Source organism: Rhineura floridana, chromosome 19, assembly GCF_030035675.1.
Source record: "Rhineura floridana isolate rRhiFlo1 chromosome 19, rRhiFlo1.hap2, whole genome shotgun sequence".
NCBI classification, from domain to species: Eukaryota; Metazoa; Chordata; class Lepidosauria; order Squamata; family Rhineuridae; genus Rhineura; species Rhineura floridana.
The window spans coordinates 20,782,999-20,804,069 of record NC_084498.1 but is presented as its reverse complement, the minus strand read 5'-3'; the positions used below and the strand labels follow the sequence as shown (position 1 = coordinate 20,804,069).

Below are 21,071 nucleotides of genomic sequence, written 5' to 3'. Positions count from 1 at the left end.
TATATATGCATATGTAATAGAATGCCTTTTTGTATTGCATTTTTCACTAACATGCATGTTTTTGTACATAGTCTTTGGTTGGAGAACTGTACTGCAAAGTTCAGAGAAGTGGAAATTTCAAACGAGACCTCTGTTTACACATCGCTTCGGGAAATGCAAATTTGGAAAGTTCTCATTAAAACACAAAATAAACAAATTTCTCCCCCCATCTCTAGGTATTTTAATTTTTACATTCTTGTGGACCATGTACCTATAATGTGTGCTAAAAGTGAAAACATGTAAGATGTGCCAAACAGCCGTGTTTTAAAATTTTAACTGTAGACGGAAACATTTACTTTCCAAAACTTTCCTAGTGACAAATTTTCTTCTGGGCATCTCCAGTTTTGGTTGCTGGCAAATGAGCTAATTCGGACACTTTGTCAGTCCCAAGGACCAAACTACATGTTATGTTAGTCACACTTTTTTCATATAAAAATGCGGTCAAACCATCTGCTACTATTTCAAAGAAAAACAGCTAGAGGAACCTAATCCAGAATATGCTCCTAATCCAGACCAGACGAGTTTCCTACTGAAACCGCCCCCCCATGTTATTTCGCCTCAAAGGTGCTGTTGAATGCAAGCAACAGCCAGAGCATAGGCATTATAATGTGTAGATTGGCCCTGAGTCTAGATAGATCAGACTGAAAGTCTTGCAAAATTTGCTTACTGGACCTTGGATCTGATCTGTCTTGGAGGCTAAGGTTTAGGTAACTATTATGAGAGCTGCAAAGCTTGCCTCAATGTGGAAATGCATTTTGCTTTCATTTAGCAAGCTCAGTTTAGTCCCTGGACTGTTTACCTTCATTGTCAATAACTCAGGTGAAGAAGCCTTTTGACAAAGAAGAAACGGACCAGAATGTGATGGAACGTGAAAAATTACCTCTCGAGAGAAGATAAACCTTAAGAACTGAGTGTTCCTCACGCAAACAGGAGTAATTAGATGTGGCTGCTAAATTAAAGAGATTTTACTAGCTTCTCCTCTATGCGGTTTGTATTACCTTTCACACAGACATGCCCACACACACTTTGGACAGCTAAATGCATACTTGCAGGCTCCCCTTGTCTTCTTAAATTCTTATGCCAGATTCCTGCCGGCCTTTCCTGCATAGGACTGATCCCCTATTTCAGGCAGGCTGTCCACCAGACAACTGAAGTCATCTCATTCGTTGCTGCTCCTCAAGACGAACTCCCAGCCCTACCTGGAGAGACCAGGGATTGAACCTGGGACCTTATGCATGCAAGGCAGATGCTCTACCACTGAGCTACCACCCTTCCTCTCCCTTGCTATATACCTTCAAGAATCAAACAGGACTTAGGGATCATTTATTTTTATTCATCCTACAATGGGATAAAGCATTACATTTTTTCTTGAAAATATACCATCTTTTATTTTGCCTCTTAATAAATCCTCCCTGTTTTGCATCACTGTTCCATTTCTCCTCACTCTCTCCCGTTGAGATGCGCGGAAACCAAAGGGCCACCATCGCTCGCCAAATTCAGCCCAGGCAGACTTCACTCCCAATCATCAGCAGTTTCCCTCGGAAGGCTTCTTGGCCCCTTGAAGGACCAGCGCTGAAGCTCTCTTCTGGTGCCGCCATTTGGCTCGGCGGTTTTTAAACCAAACCTGTACATTTTGTAAAAAAAATATATATGTAAATGTATTGCCTTCAAGTCGATTCTGATTTATGGCGACCCTATGAATAGCGTTTTCATGAGGCTGAGAGGCAGTGACTGGCCCAAGGTCACCCAGTGAGCTTCATGGCTGTGCGTGGATTCGAACCCTGGTCTCCCAGGTTGTAGTCCAACAGGACCCCCCAAAAAAGAGAGGAACAGTTGGTCCATAATCCAACAGAGGATTAAAAAAAAAGTTATTCCAAAATCCAAGTTACAAATAGTCAAGATATACTAAATACTATGACAAATGTACAATCTGGCATCTCTGCCTAGAAAAACAAAAGGCTCATCTGCACTATACATTCAAAGCTGTATCATGCCACATTTATTATTATTATTATTGTTATTGTTATTGTTATTGTTACTATTATTATTATTCGCTTGTCCCCTGAAGGTCTCTAGGCCAACTTACAACATTAAAAACAAAAGTAAATATAAAAACAAAACAACAGAGTAACAACCCCCACATAGCCGCAGAAAACGTTGGCAGCACCATTCAGTTCTGTCCTACTCATCACAACCCAGGGTCAGCAAGAATCTTACCTCCGGTGGTGGCTGGAAGACTATCCATGAGAAAATGTGGCTCTTGGGCTGGATAAGACTCCTCGCCCCTGATTTAAGGGGTAAAAAAAACCTGCTGGCTGTTATCCAGTGGTGGCTGGTGTCCCTTGGGACTGGTGGGGCAGAAGGCAGAGAGCCCAACAGTAGGTGGAGCCAGAGCCAATGAGGGGCGGAGCCAACTCATTCTAGTTTTGTCCCCATCCTCCTCCCTGCTGAGTTCTAAAAGGGCAACACTGAGATTAAGAAGGAGGAAGCTGGCAGCCAGGGCCATCTCTTAGATATGCTGTAAGCGAGGAGATAGGCAGGTAGGAGCGGTGCTTTTTTTGTGATGGTACTCGCCAGTACAGAGTACTGGCAGCTCTTTTTTGTTGTTGTTGCCAACAACAATCATTTTGTGCCGGTGCACATGGCACTTTTATCAAGGTATGAGTACTGGCACCTCATGTTTTTACACCTACCCATAGAAAAGCACTGGGTAGGGGGATTGGCTGAGGGAAGACTGAGGTTGGTGGTGGGTTGCTGCTCTACTCACCCTAATGGACTAGCCTCCATGGCTTACCTCTACCCTCTCTTCTTTCAAGTGGATGCGGTTGGCCAGGTGCTCTCTGGTGATGACGTCTGGATATTGGTTCTGGTGGAAGAGGGCTTCCAGGGCCTGCAGTTGGTCTTCAGTGAAGATAGTGCGGTGACGGCGGGTCCGTCGCTGGATCTGGTGGAAAGTTTGCAGCTCGCTCTGGCTCCCCCGAGTGTTCTTGCATGGCCTGCCGACGGGATGGAAAACCCGCATGGGCCACGGAAACCTTGTGTCTGCTAAAGGGAAAAATTGGGATTCACTGGGTTTGCCTTTTGTGCAAAAGCAATGAAAAATAAAATAAAATAAAAATGACCCATCCACACTGTCACACTTATGCCAGGCTTTGCAGCGATACAGGGCTTGCCTGGGCTTGGTTCCCTTTGAAAGGAGGACACTGGAGGCCTATTGGCATTTTGTAATATTGCCTTTATTTACAAATAGACAGCTTGCACACAGGTGGAGGAACACTGCTGAAACACTTCAGCAAGACAGCCAAACCCTGCTGCTCCCACATCAGATCTCTAGGGTAGCAACAGGGAGCCTTTGGCTCTTCAAATGTTGTTGGACTACAGTTCCCATTGTCCCTATGCTGGTTGGGGCTAATGTGAATTGGCATTCAACAATGTCTGGAGGACCACTGGTTCCCCATCCCCACACTACAGAGTGAGGGCTTGTTCATACAGTAGCTAGTAAACACACAGCTTTTGCCATTGCGATACATTTACAAGGTTCACACATCCTACCTTCAAATCCGCTGTTTTCCGTTCACACTAGTCGGGTGTTCCTCTGGGAAGGATTGGTGTTGCTGTTTCATGCCCCCACCCCAAAATTTACATGTTTACTCCCTCTGCTGTATCACTATTGCTAAGGAAGGGGAAGGTGTTTTTTTGTCAGTGTTTCTTGTCAATTGCACACCTCTCCCTGCTGAAGTCCACAGCTTCCGGGTGCAATTGACACCATGGTGGTTAGAGGGGGGAGATGGTTTTTCTTTGGCTGTTTCATTGTTTCTTCTTGTCAATGGTATGCCTCTCCCAGCTGAAGCCCAGAGTGTTGGGGTGCAATTGATATGAAACTGATTAAGGGGGGGAAGGAAGGCTATAACAAATTCTGACATAGGAGAGGGAGGCGGAAGTGTCTTGTTAAGCAGCCGGAAACAAAATGGAATTCATGGACAGTTTAGTGGGCAGAGAAAGGGGAGTATCTGAAAGCGAGGATCTACCCACCCAGCAAAAAACATCAAAGCAAAGTGCCTACATGGAGGAACGCAGCAAAGCAAAGATGGTTTTTCCTTCACTTTTCGCATTTTCAGCGCATTAGGTTAATATGGATTTAAAGGCGGAAAACTGCATGATAGCTTCTGCTTGCCTGCAACGTCATGTGAACCATGCGAATTAAACGGGGATGAAAGTAGCATCAATCTCACAGTAAGCCACCATGCGTACAGGCCCTCAGCCAGAATCCTAAGATGCTTACAGCAACTAAACTGAGCTCTCTGGCTATCCTCCTGTCTTTATCAAACTGCAGTTCCTCCTCATTTGCAGATACTGGGCACTTCCAGACTGTCATTCTTTTCGGGTGGGATTCAGTCCCATACTGGCAAATTCAGGTTGCACAATTACAGTTGGCTGGGAGATCTTCTTGTGCAACAGATCCACTTCCCCAAAAGATCAGACTTTTTGCAACAAGCAAAGTGACGAGAAAACGCACGGAAAGTGTGGGATAACACTTGCTTTGATGCAACGTCGTTTAACCTCTCTGCAATCAAATCAGGAGGGATGCTCATTAAATAGCCAATGCCGTCTAATGTCCTTGCAAACAAATTAGGATCAGTGCTCAAGAAACAGGCCATCTGGAAAGTGGCCTCTGTCTGAAGAGCATTTTTCATCCTTTAACCTTCCCCTTTCCAAAAAAACTCCACACATTTGGGAATGGCTTTTATTTTATTTTTTGCATTTCTTAAAACAATTTCTTGGGGAGGGGGGTGAGATGATATTGTCAGTTTCACAACTACCCCTTATCTGTTTGCCAGTGAAACTGACAATGTGTTATTTGGCAGCAGTTTCCAACCTTGCCAGTTTTACCAGAGAGCAGAGGGAAAGCTTAGAATAACAGTGAGGTATTATCAGAGTGTAATCAGTGGTGTAGTGGCAAATGCAGAAGTCCCTTCATAATAGTCACAGCCACACCCCGTTCTAAGATTATAGAATAACCGGTCCGGGTTTGAATATTGCTTTGTGCTTCTCTATCACTGTCAGTGTTTGACTGTCCTTTCTCACTGTCAGAGATATTGCTTGAACGACTGGATTCGGTGTCTACACGTTTATCTCTTGCTGCATGTAGATGGGATGCTACCACCAGGTTCACTGTCTCTTCCGCAATTACTCTCCACAACTTGGCTTTCTTAAGCAGGAACTAACAGGAACTCCTTTCGCTCTGATTGGCTCCAGTCAGCGGGAAGGGACAAGGAAGCAACTAAGAAGACTCTTCTCAGTGGCTAACACAGTCCCCTTTCATTCTGTTTATTTATTTATTTATTTATTTATTATTAAATTTGTTAGTCGCCCATCTGGCTGGTTGTCCATCTGGCTGGTTGTTTGGCTCATATGATACTGGAAGCATAGGGAGCCTGCTGGGACCTGGCTCCCACAAAGGTAAGGGGTCTAAGACCCCCCTGAGACGTTGCATGACTACCCTCCCCTGTGTAATATGGGCATGTGAACGTGCAGCGGATTTGTGGTGACATTTAAAAGCATGAACTTGTGAACAGCAGTAAAGTGCATTGCCTGAAGCTGGGAAAGGGTGTTTAAAGTGCATTAAAAATCCCTATTGAGTGATGGATTAGTTCATTTATCTTTGTCTGTCCCCTTACCCATGACACTTAGGCACCGTCTGCACTGTGCATTTAAGGCAGTATCATTTTGTTTAAAGCAGTATGATGCTGCAGTGTGAATGCCTGGTGTGGACGTGCCCCAAATATGGTGTGCACATGTCAAGTAAGTTTATTTTACATTCAGTTGTTGCTAGCACATGTCCACAACCATGCGATATATTGGAATTGCAAAGGTTCGGCATGGTGTAAATGTGCAAGTTCGTTACACATTTCTCCCAAGGCTTTTTTTTTTTTTTTTTTTACAGAAAGTACATTCTAGGAAGACAGCAATAGGTCAAGCCCCAATCACGACTCTTTCCCAGGAGAGTCTGGTTACGCCAGCTTAAGACCTACCTACGTGGCCATAGAAAATCAGATGGCAATTCAGGAGCAAGGGAAATTTAGATAATCAAAACAGATTGCACTGCAAGCAGTCAAACCAGGCAAAGTCTGAAGACACACGTTGCAGCCACCTTGCTGAAGTTAAGCGGGTCTGGGTCTGGATGGGAGACCCCTAGGCAACCACATCTACTGCCTTGGGTTCCATGGAACAAAGGCAGGATGTAAGTGAAATAAATGCCTAAAAAAAAAGAAGTGAAGTGAGCATCCTCTGCTGCCCTTGAACAACATTGAACCATAGGAAGCTGCCTGGGTGTATTCTAACATGCAGCTAGACACATTTTGTGCAGTGTCGGGAAAAAATTGTGCAGTGTGAAATACTTTTTTGCGCAGTTGAGCCTATGGGATTTAATAAGGAGCTGAGAAGTTTCTAAAAAAAGAAATAGATGAGAAAAGATGAAAAGAAACTGAAGATATAAACTGGTTTCTTTCAAATCTTCATAATCTTATACTACTTGTTAGTGCTTTTTTTTCTGGTAAAAAATGAGGTGCCGGTAATCGTGTCTTGATAAAAGCACTGTGGATGCTCACAGAAAATGGCTGGCATGGGCAGCAAAAAAAAAAAAAAGAGGTGCAGGTACTCTCTACTGATGAGTATTGTCACCCAAGAAAAGTCCGGCTCATAGTACATCATGGGACAAATGACTTGACTAATTGGCGGCGGGCAGTGTGCTGGCTGCTTGTGCAGTAGGAATAAAAGCCTAGAATAAACCCTGGAAGCTGCATTAGAGTCAGACCCTTGGTCCATCCAGCTCGGTATTGCCTACACTGACTGGCAGCAGCTCTCTAGGATTTCGGACCGGGATCTCTTCCAGCCCTACCTGGAGATGCTGGGGGTTGAATCGGGGTCCTTCTGCATTCAAGGCAGATGAGTTACCACTGAGCTACAGTGCTCAGCATCTGCCCCAACCTTGTTGAGAAACACACAAGGCAATGAGTTACAACAGGGATGACCCTCCAAATGTCACTGGACTCCAACTCCCATCAGCCCCAGCCAGTATGGCCAATGATTAGGGGTGATGGGGGTTGTAGTCTAGCAACGTCTGGGTCCAAATTCCTGTGTTATATAGTCCAAGGGCCATAACACTATATAGCTTCCTAGCTGTGCTGAAGGCAGCTACACAATGAAACTCTCCGCCATGAGGTCCATCACACAGTGACATCATAAAACAAAAAGGTGGTGTAGACAGTGACATCATCACCTTTTTGTTTTATAAAGGTTAGAGTGTTGGACTAAGACCCGGGAGACCATGGTTCAAATCTCCACGCAGCTATAAAGCTTGTTGGGTGATCTTGAGCCAGTCACAGTCTCTCAGCCTATCCTACCTCACAGGGCTGTTGGGAGGATAAGATGGAAGGGGAGACTCATGCACCTTTGATTCACTTGGAACATAGAAAACTGCATTCTACTGAGTCAGACTCTTGGTCCATCTAGCTCAGTATAGCCTACACTGATGGGCAGCACCTCTCCAGGATTTCAGACAGGGTTCCCTTCCAGCCCTACCTGGAGATTCCAGGGATTGAACCTGGGACCTTCTGTATGCAAAGCAGATGCTCTACCCACCGAGCTACATCCCTTCCCCTACAGGTGAGATTTAAATGTAATTGTCGAGTCCAGCTTGTTCTGGAATCTCCCCCGGATGAAAGCAGCCAACTTATGAGTGCTGTCAGAGCCCCAAAACCTCATCTTTCCTTCAGAGAGGTCTCCGTGAGTCCCTGGCTCATCGTTTAGGAGGGTTGGGACTCTTCTCATCACCAAGTTCTCCTTGGGGTTACTGGGTAAAGTTCTTCCTTCTCTCTCCCTGGATACCTGCTCCTGGAAGGAGTTTACTTCCCTGGCTTGCCACTGGGTTTTAAAAAAAAAGTCCTCATGAGATGTCATCTGCACATTAAGTGTGCATTTCTCTGAATATACCCAGGTTTGTATGCAGTTTTGCCTAACAGAGACGTTTCTGCCAAGCAATTCCCCCTCATATAATGCATTTCTGGATGTTATTTTTCACAACCACGTGCCTTTCTGTGCACCCTTTACACCCAGCATTTTGTAAGCATTACTTGGATGGAGAACTATATGGGAAAATTCAGGGAAGGGCAAATTTCGAAGGATCGCTGTGTTTCGGTTCGGTTTTGTTTCAGAAAGTGCGGATTCGGTAGATTCTCAAACTGAATCACATTGCCCACCCCCCACCCCATCCCTCACTGCTCCTATTGCCTCTAGCTCCGGACAGCAGGCAGAGGAGGGAAAGCACATCCCACACAGCTGTGGGGCTCTGCAGAGGCAAGGTTCAGCTGGGTCAGAGCCTCTGACCATTCCCAGCTTGCAGGCGGCCTCTATCAGTAAGAACAAACAAGCAAACATGAGGATACTCACCGAGCCAGTTTGTAGCCTCTTGCCATGAATAGGTGCTGTTATGAAAGCAGCAGCAACAGCCACATTGCCCAAGGTCCATCTCTACCTCTTCCACCTCTTCCTCATCCTGCAGAGACCCAGCGGCAAGGCCCCCCAGCGTGCATAGCCCTTTGGGTTCACAGTCCAAGATCCCTCGGAAGCAAAACGGGAGAAGGACTGGGGGTCTTCTCTCTGCTGGGCCAGAGAGGATATTCTCGATGGAGAAAGAACATGGCTTTTTGAGGGTCCGCTTCCCGAGGTCTACATCTGAAGGTGTTTCAGCAGACATCAGGAGACTTCAGCAGTGCCTGGGAACCAAAACAGGCTGCCCTTCTACGGGAGAGACCTAACTCTTCAAAGATGGAACCTGGGAACTTGTTTTGAAAATAACAACCACTAAGAAAACATGCCTAACAATTCACCTTGTTTGTGGGGGCCTGTGCTTCTTTAATTCCAACCTCCTGTGCCTTTTTAAATTTTATATACACTTGCAGACAAGCAAGATCACCCGCCCACTTAAGCTAGCAGTTTGATAACCAATGGCATCCTAAATATATACGTATATATCTATATAATCCTTCTTGGAAAGAAAACCATAAACCCCTGCTGGAATAAAATAAATTCTAACTAATCTTGACAGCTTTGTGAAGGGTTAGTGTGGATCTAAGATTTAGCTAATCCGACAGAAATGACTCTGGAAGGAAATCTGATTTCTCTATCTCGAGTGTAGATTTTAGGTGGTTATGACGCCCATTGTGTCTGAATCCTCCAGTGCAAGACAGGGGGAGAAAAGCTGTTTTTCAGGCCCACAAATGGCCCAGAAGGATTAACTCCTTTTTAAAAAAGAGAAGCAAATGATCCTTTTCTTTGGCCAAATGAAAGCCTTCCCATCAAAAGGGAACTGTCATATCGCACAATATGGAGAGGGCAGCAGTACAGAGAGAGTTTAGCTTGATGATCAAAAGTCTACCCCGAAAGCCAAAACACTTTGCAAGCTGAGGACTTTTCCTGAAAGCCAATTTATTTGCTGCTTCCGAGATCGAGAAAAGTTGTCAAGTTGTGTGATACTCTCCCAAATATACATTATCTAAAACAAGATTTTTAATATATAACAAGGCAATCCTGGCCAGTTTTTGACAATTTCATCTCGGGTCAGGACTGACTTGCACATATATTAAAAAGATTCAACCCGTTGTTTGCGAGGAGAGAGGGAGCGCAGAATCAAAACCTCACAGCCAGTAGCATAGTGGCAGATTCAGAAGTGGAGGGTCCCTTCATGTTAGTCACAGCTGCGCCCCCCCCTTTTTTTTTCTGCTGGGTTGAGAATGAGGTCCATGTTAATGCCTTCTCCCATAACAACAGACGTCCCTAGGAGCCAATCAGCATGAAAGGAGAGAGTATTAGCTATTGAGAAGAATCTTCTCTGTGGCTAAGACACTCCTCTTTCATGCTGATTGGCTCGTAGGATGCTGGTGACATAGGGACTCTGCTGGGATCTGGCTCCCAAAAAAGTAAGGGGTCTAAGATCCGCCGAGACCCTGGATGACTAGACCCTACTCACAACTTTTTGGATAGCTTTTGGATACCCAGGCCTTTAAATATATTTTATATCTTTTAAATTCTTAATTCTTAATGTGCAAGTGATAGTAATATTTATTTCTGCTTTTCTTGTGATTGTTTTTAGCTTGCTGTGTCAGGAGTAGGAAGCCTTTTTCAGCTCAAGGGCTGCTTTCCCTTTGGGGCAACCTTCTGAGGGCCACACACTGGTAGGTGGGGCCAGAGGCAAAAGTGTCATGCAGTAATGATGATACAGAGCTGGAAGTGCGGAAGCACCAGCCAGAGGCGGCTCTTGAGCTAGGCCAGTAAGGCCATTGCCTTGGGCCCCACATTGAAAGGGGCCCCCTGGGGCGCTCTGAGTCCTTCCCCAGCCTAGCATCACGCTGACTCTTCTAGATGCCTCCCCTCCCCTCTGTATGTTGTGTGTCTCTCAGCCAGCCGTAAAGCAGACTGACCCTTGCCACTGCCAACGTGGAACCTGTATTGCAATGTTCCTGATGCCAAGACTGTGCTCACTCACCCATCGCCACCAGCACCGTGAGGCTGATCGGGCACCGACCTTTGACATTCACACCTCTGTACTTGACAAAATGGCAAGCGCCATTTTTCGCGCCCTTACTGCTTGCCTTTGATGGCTTGTTGTGGGGCTCAAAGGAGATTCTGTGGCTAGAACTGTGATCTGAGCCTTGGCAGAAGAAGCTGGGGGACGATTCCTTTAGGGCTTTTGGCATCCTTAAGATGGTTCTCTGCTGATCTGACTGCTGGAGATCAGGGGACCATCAAGGCTGTCAGACAGGAGCCCCCAGAAGGACCTCTTGGACCCCCAGAGCCTGTAGGGCCACAGCCCAGACACTCACAGGTGCCTTCCCCTAAACATGAGCCAGCAGATGTCTTCCACAGCACATTAGTGGTCCAATGGCATGCAGAGTGCCGCAGGAGGGAGGCTATGGAACGGAGGAGGAGTGCCCGTCTCAGATCAGAGCTCTCCTTAATACTAGAACTCGTGGACATTCAAAGAAGCTGAATGTTGGGAGATTCAGGACAGACAAAAGGAAGTACTTCTTTACTCAGCACATAGTTAAACTATGGAATTTGCTCCCACAAGATGCAGTAATGGCCACCAGCTTGGATGGCTTTAAAAGAAGATTAGACAAATTCATGGAGGACAGGGCTATCAGTGGCTACTAGCCATGACGGCTGTGCTCTGCCACCCTAGTCAGAGGCAGTATGCTTCTGAAAACCAGTTGCCGGAAGCCTCAGGAGGGAAGAGTGTTCTTGCACTCGGGTCCTGCTTGCGGGCTTCCCCCGGGCACCTGGTTGGCCACAGTGAGAACAGGATGCTGGACTAGATGGGCCACTGGCCTGATCCAGCAGGCTCTTGTTATGTTCTTATGTTCTTATTAGGTCCTGCTTGCGGGCTTTCCCCGGGCACCTGGTTGGCCACTGTGAGAACAGGATGCTGGACTAGATGGGCCACTGGCCTGATCCAGCAGGCTCTTCTTATGTTCTTATGTTCTTATTAGGTCCTGCTTGCGGGCTTCCCCCAGGCACCTGGTTGGCCACTGTGAGAACAGGATGCTGGACTAGATGGGCCACTGGCCTGATCCAGCAGGCTCTTCTTATGTTCTTATGTTCTTATTAGGTCCTGCTTGCGGGCTTCCCCCGGGCACCTGGTTGGCCATTGTGAGAACAGGATGCTGGACTAGATGGGCCACTGGCCTGATCCAGCAGGCTCTTCTTATGTTCTTATGTTCTTATTAGGTCCTGCTTGCGGGCTTCCCCCGGGCACCTGGTTGGCCACTGTGAGAACAGGATGCTGGACTAGATGGGCCACTGGCCTGATCCAGCAGGCTCTTCTTATGTTCTTATGTTCTTATCAGAGGGTTGGCCCTTTGAGGCTCAGAAGTGCTCCACCAGGGGATGGAGCCTGGAGGAGGTCATCTGGTCTGGAGACAGAGGCTTACAAGCCCTCAGTCAGCACCCAACCTTCATCAGAACAAGTTGCTTACTCAGAGCTCTCCTTGGTTCTGCAACGTCAGCCCAGCCTTGTTTTATGGGTTACTGGAGCCTTTCCCAAACGTTGAATGTAGCTGGACTACAGTTCCCATCATTCCTGACCATTGGTCCTGCTGGCTGGGGCTGATGGGAGTTGGAGTCCAACAACGTCTGGAGACCCAAAAGTTGGGAAATGCTGGGTTATTGTATGGCTTTTGTTGTGATGTATTCATTTTACGTCATCCTCTGTGGTCTTAAAAGTTTGTAAGTCGCTTGGAAACTGGCAAGTGAGATGGCAAGTGACTAAGAGCCCCTCCAGACATCCTTTTGATTGTGCATTCATGATGATTTGTGATCATGATGGTATCGGGGATGTTACATGCAAGCCTGCTTTCAGTACAACCGGCCCCATCTGCACTCTCCATTTAAACCAGGACCATACCAGTCATGGCTTCCCCCAAAGAATCCTGGGAACTATCTTTTGTTAAGGGTGCTGAGAGTTGCTAGGAGACTGCTGTTGCCCTCAAAGAGCAACAATTCCCAGAGGAGTTTAATAATCAATCCCTGTTTCCCAGGGAATTCAGAGAACTATCTCTGTGAGAGGAATGGGGGTCACCTAACAACCATCAGGACCCCTCATAAACTACAGTCCCCCTGGATCCTTTGAGGGAAGCCATGATGGTTTAAAGTGCTATGATATCGCTTTAAACGCAGAATGCAGATAGGGTTTTCTGCAAACATTTCAGGGTGGACATACTGCTTGGTTTCCAGTCCCTCAACTTCCTGCTGAAATCCTGTAACTTTTCATTCCACATATTTATTTATTTATTTTATTTATTATCACATTTATCTCCCGCCTATCCTCCAAGTGGCTCAAGGTGGCATACGTGTTTCTCCCCCTCTCCATTTTATCCTCACAACAATCCTGCGAGGCAGGTTAGGCTGAGAGTCAGTGACTGAGCCCAAGGTTGCCCAGTGAGCTTCATGGCCAAGTGGGGATTTGAACCCTGGTCTCCTGGGTCATCATCCCGACACTCTAACCGCTTCACCACACTGGCTCTCTGTTCTGATGTTGTGGTGGTAGTCTCGCTTTTGTTGCCGTATAGCACAACAACGGTGCTCCTCCAGGCAACAATAATGTGGTAGTAAAACAGTGTCGACATGTGGACAGTCCAGTATAAATCCACCACTAATGCACTATTATTGTGTCAATAACAAGGGTCACCTCCACACCATACATTTAAGGCACATTTATACCACTTCAACAGTCCTGGCTTCCTCCAAAGAATCCTGGGAAGTGTAGTTTACCCCTCACAGAGCTACAATTCCCAGCACAAGAAAAACATAAGAAGCTGCCTTATACTGTTTTATTCAGGCCCCTGGTCCATCTAGCTCAGTATTGTCGACACAGACTGGCAGCGGCTCTTCAGAATTCCAGGGAGGGAATCTTTCCCAACCCTACCTGGGGATTGAACCTGGGACCTTCTGCACGGAAAGTGGATGCTCTTACCACTGAGCTATGGCCCCTCCACCCTTAACAGCCCGTAGTTTGCAGGATTTTTTTGCGTGGAGCCATGTTCTTTCAGTGTGCTTTGTGTGCTGTGGATTTCATCACGTTACAAAAGGCACTTGCAAAATAGCACCACTCGGGGGGGGGGGGAACTAATGAATTGAATAGATGATGATGAAGAAGAAAGGATATTTTGTTGAAGAGCAACCTATTTCCCCACAGGTATGAAAGCAGGATGGGGGGGGGTTGTACCAGCAACATTCATACAATCTGAAGAAGATTAATTCTCTCCTCCATACACACACACACACACACACACATGCCCCATGTGCAACAAAGATTTTCTCCTGTAACCCCCACCCTGAGACTGCCCTTCCCGCCTCCCTTAACCATAGAGGGCCCTATGCACTTAGCCTATTAGTCTTCCCACTGATTGCTTTCTTTCATTCTTCCTATACCTTTCACTTTGGGGAAAATAGACTGGTAATGCTCCTTTTATCAAAGAATTATGGGATTTAAGACCCAGATTTCACAAAGAGGACTTTTGATAACAGCCGGTAATCAAAACCCAATCGGCAGGCACTGCTTTGCGCCCTGGTCCCTGGAAAGGGCGAATAAGTAAGCGGGGGATTTATACTGATGTTGTGTTTACCGAGATAAGATCGCTCGGGTTATTCCATATTAGAAAAAAGGAAAGAAAGAGGGAAATAAAACAAGAGAGGTTGAAGGGAAAATGTAGACAAGCCGGAGACAATGTGCAGATATGGATGAAGAGAATAGATAGAGGGGCCTTTATCGTTTTTGTATGGGGTAAAAGAGATTCTAAAACCATTATAAGGATTAACCAAAAAAAAGAGAAGACGTTAATCTGCTTTAGCTATTCATTTGTCAAAAGTGAATTCATAGGTTTGGAAAATCCTTCCTGTGCTGAACTCCAAGATGGCCCCCCTCTCCTCTCTAGCAACAGGGCCCTCTGACCGGGAGGAAAAGAAGTGCTTGTTTTCCCCAGTAGAGTTCATTTAAAATAAAACAGAACATCGGTCCTTAAAGAATCATTTGAATAGCATAACTCTGGGGTGGGGGTGGGGTAAGCTTTTCAGCCCAAGGGCCGCATTCCCATCTGGGCAACCTTCTAGGGGCCACATGTCAGCGGTGGGCAGGGCCAGAGGTCAAAGTGGGCAGAGCAGCAAATGTGCAAAAGGCTAGTTTCTATACACACCCCTCTCTGTCCTCCAATCAAGAGGCATTATTGGAAGTGAAGGGAAAGAGGGTGGGGCCGGGGAGGGGATGTGCCATGGGGGCAGTCCCAAAAGCCGAAACTTTGGGTGACCGTTGGGACTGTAAGGGTGCCTCCTCCACCTGCACTTAACCACAAACGTTACAAAACACCATTAACCCTCCAGTGGCTTGCCAAAGAACAGCACACCTGAGTGCAGCGATGGGCGAGAATTTCGATTCCAAATTGATCAAGCTTGCACTTCCTGAAACAATATGATGACTAAAAAGCAGCCATCCTTCTGTACTCGCATTTGCTCGAATTCTGCAATGCAGTTTGCCGACCGAACAATGTTTACAAAAATGCGCATGTGAGAGGAAAGTGTGCATAAAAATGAATCTGCGAGTGAAAATGACATACAAAAATGCCCCCGAGGATGAGAAATGGTATATATTAGGAGAAATTCACATTAAAATGCTGGCGAACTTTCATGAGGATTTAAGAAAAAGATATCACAAATTGCTGCAGAAATGTGGAGAACTGAATTTAAGATTGGAAACTGAGAGGACTGAAATTGACAGATCTTTCCATCCCTACCTGAGTGAGAACTGCGCCGCTGGAGCCTCTCATTGCTTGGAGAAACGGGGTGCCCAGAGCACTGTCATTTTGCCTTGATCATTAGCTCAAAGCCAGATGCATCTACTTTCCATTCAAGGAAAACAAGACGAGGCCTTGTCGTTGGTGCCACTACAGGAGCTGCCTGGTTGGCACTGACCCATGACAGGGCCTTTCCAGTGGTGTCTTCCTATTTGTGGACTGCCTCCTCCAATGAGGTGCGTCTGTCACTATTGATTTTCAGGAGGAAGTTAAACACATTCCAGTTTACCCCGGCATTTGGTGGCTGAAGGGGACTGTCCCTGGAACATGGAGGTCACTGGATGGAAGAATGTTTTAAAGCTATTATTGTGTTTTAGAATGTTTTTAAACTGTTTTAAAAATGTTTTTCTTTCTGATGCTGATTGTTTTGTTTTCTTGTTTGCTACCCTGGGTTCTTTTGGGAGGACAGGTGGGATATAAATGTAATAAAAAAAAATAAGAGTTGACATTAGACTTAGGAATGAGATGCACCTTTAGCCTACATTTCAAAATCCACTTTTCAATTTGTTGCCACATATATTTTTATGATGGTAGCACCACTGTTGAAATCCAGCTTAGGTCTGGCTGAAACCCCGTATTAGTTATTGATCCACCTGCGGAAGACCAATGATCTAGAGAAGCTGGAGGAAAGAGAAGCTGGGCCCTTTTGAAATCACTCCTGCTACTTCCAATGTCCAGGCTGTGAGTGCCAATGTCTACATAGCCAAAATGGCAAAATCTACACATAAGAGGGATGCACCCGCTGGCATGATGGAAAAACCCTGAGGTGTGCAGAAATACAACAAGGTCACATCCACACCATACATGTAAAGCACATTTAAATCACATGGGTTTCCCCAAAGTGTCCTGGGAACTGTAGTTTGTTAAGGGTGCTGGGAATTATAGCTCTGTGTGAGGTAAACTACAGTTCCCAGGATGCTCTTGAGGGAAGCCATGTGCTTTAACTATATGGTGTCAATATGACCCAAATCTATAGGGGGAAAGTCAGGGGGGAACCCCCAAAAACATTGCAGTGAGGACTGAGTATGTTCAGTGGAAATGCTGACTGAGTGTTGGGGTGGGGGGAAGGAATAGGATAGCTGGAATCCTGAAAAAAGAACAATGTTTTGTTGTACACAGTGCAATGCTATTGTCTGTGTGTTTAAAGTATTGATAAGCCACACTTTTGATAAACGTACATCAAGGTGGCTTACAACATACAAGCCACAATCAAATTTAAAAACCCATAAAAACATCATTAAAAATATGAAAAGCATCAATAAATAATGCCTTGGTTGGAGGAAAAAAATCACATTACAAAGGCCTGTCTAAAAAGTTCAGTTTTCAAGGATGTCTGAAAGAGAGTAGAGGTGGTTCCCACTGAGTTTCTATGGACAGGGAGTTCCACCAGGCAGGGCCTGCCACACTGAAGACTCAGTCCCTGGTGGGGGCCAACTGAACCTCAGGGGTATGGCCGCATGGGGAACCACCAAAAGTGCCCCATCAGAAGGTCTCCATATCGAGATGGAACACATGGAGTCAGGAGGTCCTTAAAGTTGTGGTTGCAATCATCATCTTACATTAGGGATGGGGAATACATTTGATTTTGTTTGCATTTTAATAAGAAACGACCAAATTCACAATTCTACAACACTTGCCAAAACACTATGAGAACTGAGACACAGCTGTCCTTTGAAATTCACACTTCCCCACATTTTGCAAGGCAGGACTCCAACCAAACAATGTATAAAAATGTATATATTAGGGAGAAAGTGTGCATAAAAATGCATATACTACTGAAAATAACATAAAAATGAGGACAATTATTAAGGAAAATTCCTTGGAAAAATGAGTATAGCTGCATACAAAAATGTCTGTGTTAGGAGAAATTTGCACTAAAACGCTGATGGATTTTCATGAGAATAATTTTTTAAAAAAAAACAGCCTGCAAATTGCTGCAGAAATGAGGGGAACTGAATTTAAGAGGAAAAGAGAAATTGACATTCGCCCATCCCTATCTAGCCGCTCTAGAATAAATGCTATCTGGGCAGCTCGCAAAGCAAAAATCAAATGCCGCACAAAACAATCAGAAGCAGAACTAATTCACTCAAACACAGTTTAAAGCTTAATTTTGTCTCAAGGCTGACTAGTTCACATTAAACACATTTATAAAAGGCATTTTCAGGGAGCACAAATAGAGATGAGAAAAAGAGAGATTTACTAGACACAGGTTCCAGATTGGAGAGTTTGCTATCTATCTGCCTCTCAGTCACTCATTTGTTATCTCAGGATAACACTCCATGCATCTGGCAAACTGGGCTCTAATCCATGAACATTTCTGTCACAGTGAAGGTGCAACATTTGCCTACTGAACTCCCTTCTGAGCAGACATATGTAGGATTGTCCTGTAAATCTGTCTTCAAGGTGCCACAAGGCTCTGTGTATGTGTGCGCTAACTAAAGGAGCAGATGGCAATTGTTCTTGATCTCTGGCTGTGTCCCCCTCCCCTTCACGTGTATAGTCATCTGGGGTCACAGGGGTCATAGACCCCTTACTTTTGTGGGGAGCGGGATCCCAGCCAGGTCCTTATGTATGAGCCAATGAGCATGAAAAGAGAGACTGTTAGCCACTGAGAAGAGCCCTTGTCCTTTTGTGCCAATTGGAGCCAATCACAGTGAAAGGAGGTGAGCCAGCCACTGAGAAGACTCTTCTTAGTAGCTAACACACAGCCTACCGTTTCATGCTGATTGGCTCCTAGGGATGACTGTTGTAGTGGAATGTGAACTCATGAGACAACAGGGAGAGCGAGGGAGACAAGGGAAAGTGATAAAGGAGGCGTGACTGTGACAGGGTGTGGCATGACTGTCATGAAGGGACCCTGCACTTCTGAACCTGCCACTACACTATGGACATCTATGCAAAGATACTGCAGCAGGATAACTCCTATGAATAAAAGTTGACAAGTGAAGCTGTATTCTGTAGAATACATAAGATTCTTCCCCAACGTATTGTTCATGGTGCTCTGTAGTCATCTTTCTCTGTTTTGTGTATTTAAGTTAAAAAAGAAATATAAATACTTATAAAACAACAGCAATCATAATACTTGTAAGGCATAGTAATAACAATAATTGAAAACCATAGATTGGGAAGGGCCATAGCTCAATGGCAAAGAACCTGCTTTGCGTGCACAAGGTCCCAGGTTCAACCCCTGGCATCTTTAGGTAGGGCTGGGAAAGATTCCCTGCCTGAAATTCTGGGGAGCTGCTGCGACAATACTGAGACGGACGGGACCTTTGGTTTGACTCAAGTATAAGGCAAGGGCTGCAAGGACCAGAGTCGTCCTATGAACACTAGATGGGGCTGACGTGCCCTGCAGTCTCTCTCTTTCACGCACACACATGCACACACAGAGACAGATTGTCCGGGCAGTTTCCCACGTTACCCTCCATGCTGCACACTCTATGGTAGCAGCCTTCCTCCTCCTCCTCCCAGCCTTAACCTGAAGCTGTGCGGATGCTCCCGGGGTTCTGATCTTGCTTTTGCGCGCCATCCCCGACCATGAGCGCAGAGCAGGCGCTTGAGGAAGGCCTGAGGTTCTATAAGGCGCTGCTGGGACAGGCGGAAGGACTCAGGGGAACCTGCCAGGTTTGTCTTCTCGTCATGGAGAAACTCAAGCAGTTTGCAGGGTAAGCTTGCGGGCTGAAGTGGACGCACGTGGTTTTTGCAGAGGGGCGTGCGTGCGAGCGCAAAACATGATTATGAATACAGGAAGCCGCCTTATCCTGAATCAGACCATTGCTCCATCTGGCTTAGGATTGGCTACACAGACTGGCTGCTGCTATCCAGGGTTTCAGCGGCAGGAGTCTCTTTCAGCTCAGTTGGAGATACTGGGGATTATTATTATTAGTTGCTGTTGTTATGTACCTTCAAGTCGATTACGACTTACGGCGACCCTATGAATCAATGACCTCCAAGAGCATCTGTCCTGAGCCACCCTGTTCAGACCTTGTAAGTTCAGGTCTGTGGCTTCCAGTCACATGCAATCCATCAGCAGTTAAATAAATGCAGCTACGTAAATGAGCTCTTGAAATTAACACTGTAAAAAAATGCAATCCCTCATAATAAAAATGTGTGCCAGTTATTAAATTGCAGATAATTTTATTATAAGGGATTGGATTAGCATTCTTCTTTTCATCATTCTTACTTTAGTGGACATACATAGTAAAGAATATAAAATAAAATAAAGTTTTAAAAACAAAAGAAATTAACATTGTATCTGATAGAGAGCAAAGAGGATTGAATCTTTAACATAATCCAGAACTATATACAACACTGAAAAAAGAGGTGTTGGTTTCTATATTTCTGTTATATTTTGTTGTTGTTATGTGCCTTCAAGTCGATTGTATGGTGACCCTATGAATCAGCAACCTCCAAGAGCATCTGTTATAAACCACCCTGTTCAGATCTTGTAAATTCAGGTCTGTGGCTTCCTTTATGGAATCAATCCATCTCTTGTTTGGCCTTCCTCTTTTTCTACTCTCTTCTGTTTTTCCCAGCATTATTGTCTTTTCTAGTGAATCCTGTTTTCTCATGATGTGCCCAAAGTATGATAACCTCAGTTTCATCATTTTAGCTACTAGTGATTGTTGTTGTTGTTATGTGCCTTCAAGTCGACTATGACTTACGGCGACCCTGTGAATCAGTGACCCCCCGATAGCATCTGCCGTCAACCACCCTGTTCAGATCTTACAAGTTCAGGTCTGTAGCTTCCTTTATGGAATCAACCCATCTCTTGTTTGGTCTTTCTACTCCCTTCTGTTTTCCCCAGCATTATTGTCTTTTCTGAATCATGTCTTCTCTTGATGTGTCCAAAGTTCGTACCTCAGTTTCATCATTTTAGCTTCTAGTGACAGTTCTGGTTTAATTTGTTCTGACACCCAATTATTGGTCTTTTTCACGGTCCATGGTATGTGCAAATCTCTCCTCCAACACCACATTTCAAAGGAGTTGTTTTTTCTCTTATCTGCTTTTTTCATTGTCCAAGTTTCACATCCAAACATAGAGATCGGGAATACCATGGTCTGAATGATCCTGACTTTAGAGTTCAGTGATACATCTTTGCATTTGAAACAACAACAACGATAATAATAATGCCTGCCCTTCACCAATAGGTCCCGGGGCAGGTTACAAAATCTAAACTACAATATTAAAAAGAATTAAAATAAATTTCAGTCACAAGAAGCATACATTTCAGGAGCCGACGGCCTGGGTTAAAGAGGTGTGTCTTTAGCATTTGTCAAGATCTGTATAGCAAAGGTGACAAATGCACCTCTGGATTGAACCTGGGACCTTCTGCATGCAAGGAAGATGCCCTGAGGTACGGCCCTTCTCCTATTATTATTATTATTATTATATTTTATTTTATTTATTTTTATTTTATTTTATTTTTTATTATTATTAAACTTGTCAGTCACTTGTTATACAAAAAGATCTTCAAACAACCTAAATCATATTTAAGAGCATACGTTTAGGCAAAAATACATCATAATGCAAAACACATTTGCACAAAATAAATGCAATTTATAAAAAAAATTGCACAAAGACAACTGCCAATAACAGCACAATTAGCCAAAATTGTAGTGGTGGTTTTGA

At 45.0% G+C, this 21,071-nt stretch overlaps 2 protein-coding genes and 1 non-coding gene across 9 annotated transcripts in view; 1 reads left to right on the top strand and 2 right to left on the bottom strand.

Moving 5' to 3' along the window:
- Nucleotides 1-1,239: 1,239 nt before the first annotated feature.
- Nucleotides 1,240-1,319, bottom strand: TRNAA-UGC (transfer RNA alanine (anticodon UGC)). The gene has a single exon. It is a non-coding gene; the product is annotated as a tRNA-Ala (tRNA).
- Nucleotides 1,320-1,411: 92 nt separating this feature from the next.
- On the bottom strand, nucleotides 1,412-19,099 carry GSC2 (goosecoid homeobox 2). Of its 2 annotated transcripts, none has more exons than XM_061602610.1 (3): nucleotides 18,919-19,099; nucleotides 2,834-3,084; nucleotides 1,412-1,663 (listed from the first exon to the last, which is right to left on the bottom strand). In XM_061602610.1, the coding sequence occupies exons 1-3, from the start codon at nucleotides 18,977-18,979 to the stop codon at nucleotides 1,565-1,567; spliced, it is 411 nt and encodes a 136-aa protein (XP_061458594.1). In that variant the 5' UTR covers nucleotides 18,980-19,099; the 3' UTR covers nucleotides 1,412-1,564. The 2 variants fall into 2 exon arrangements, with proteins under 2 accessions (XP_061458594.1, XP_061458593.1); XM_061602609.1 differs by lacking the exon at nucleotides 18,919-19,099 and adding an exon at nucleotides 8,488-8,885.
- The window catches only part of LOC133373197 (tRNA (32-2'-O)-methyltransferase regulator THADA-like), a 47,705-nt gene continuing 45,493 nt past the window's right edge, over nucleotides 18,860-21,071 (top strand). For all 6 annotated transcript variants that reach the window (XR_009759624.1, XM_061602602.1, XM_061602603.1 and 3 more), the window contains exon 1: nucleotides 18,860-19,105. Coding sequence is in view for 5 of the 6 variants with exons in the window: in XM_061602602.1 (XP_061458586.1) it covers nucleotides 18,978-19,105 (128 nt within the window). In the remaining variant the exon portion in view is untranslated. The remainder of the gene's footprint in view (nucleotides 19,106-21,071) is intronic.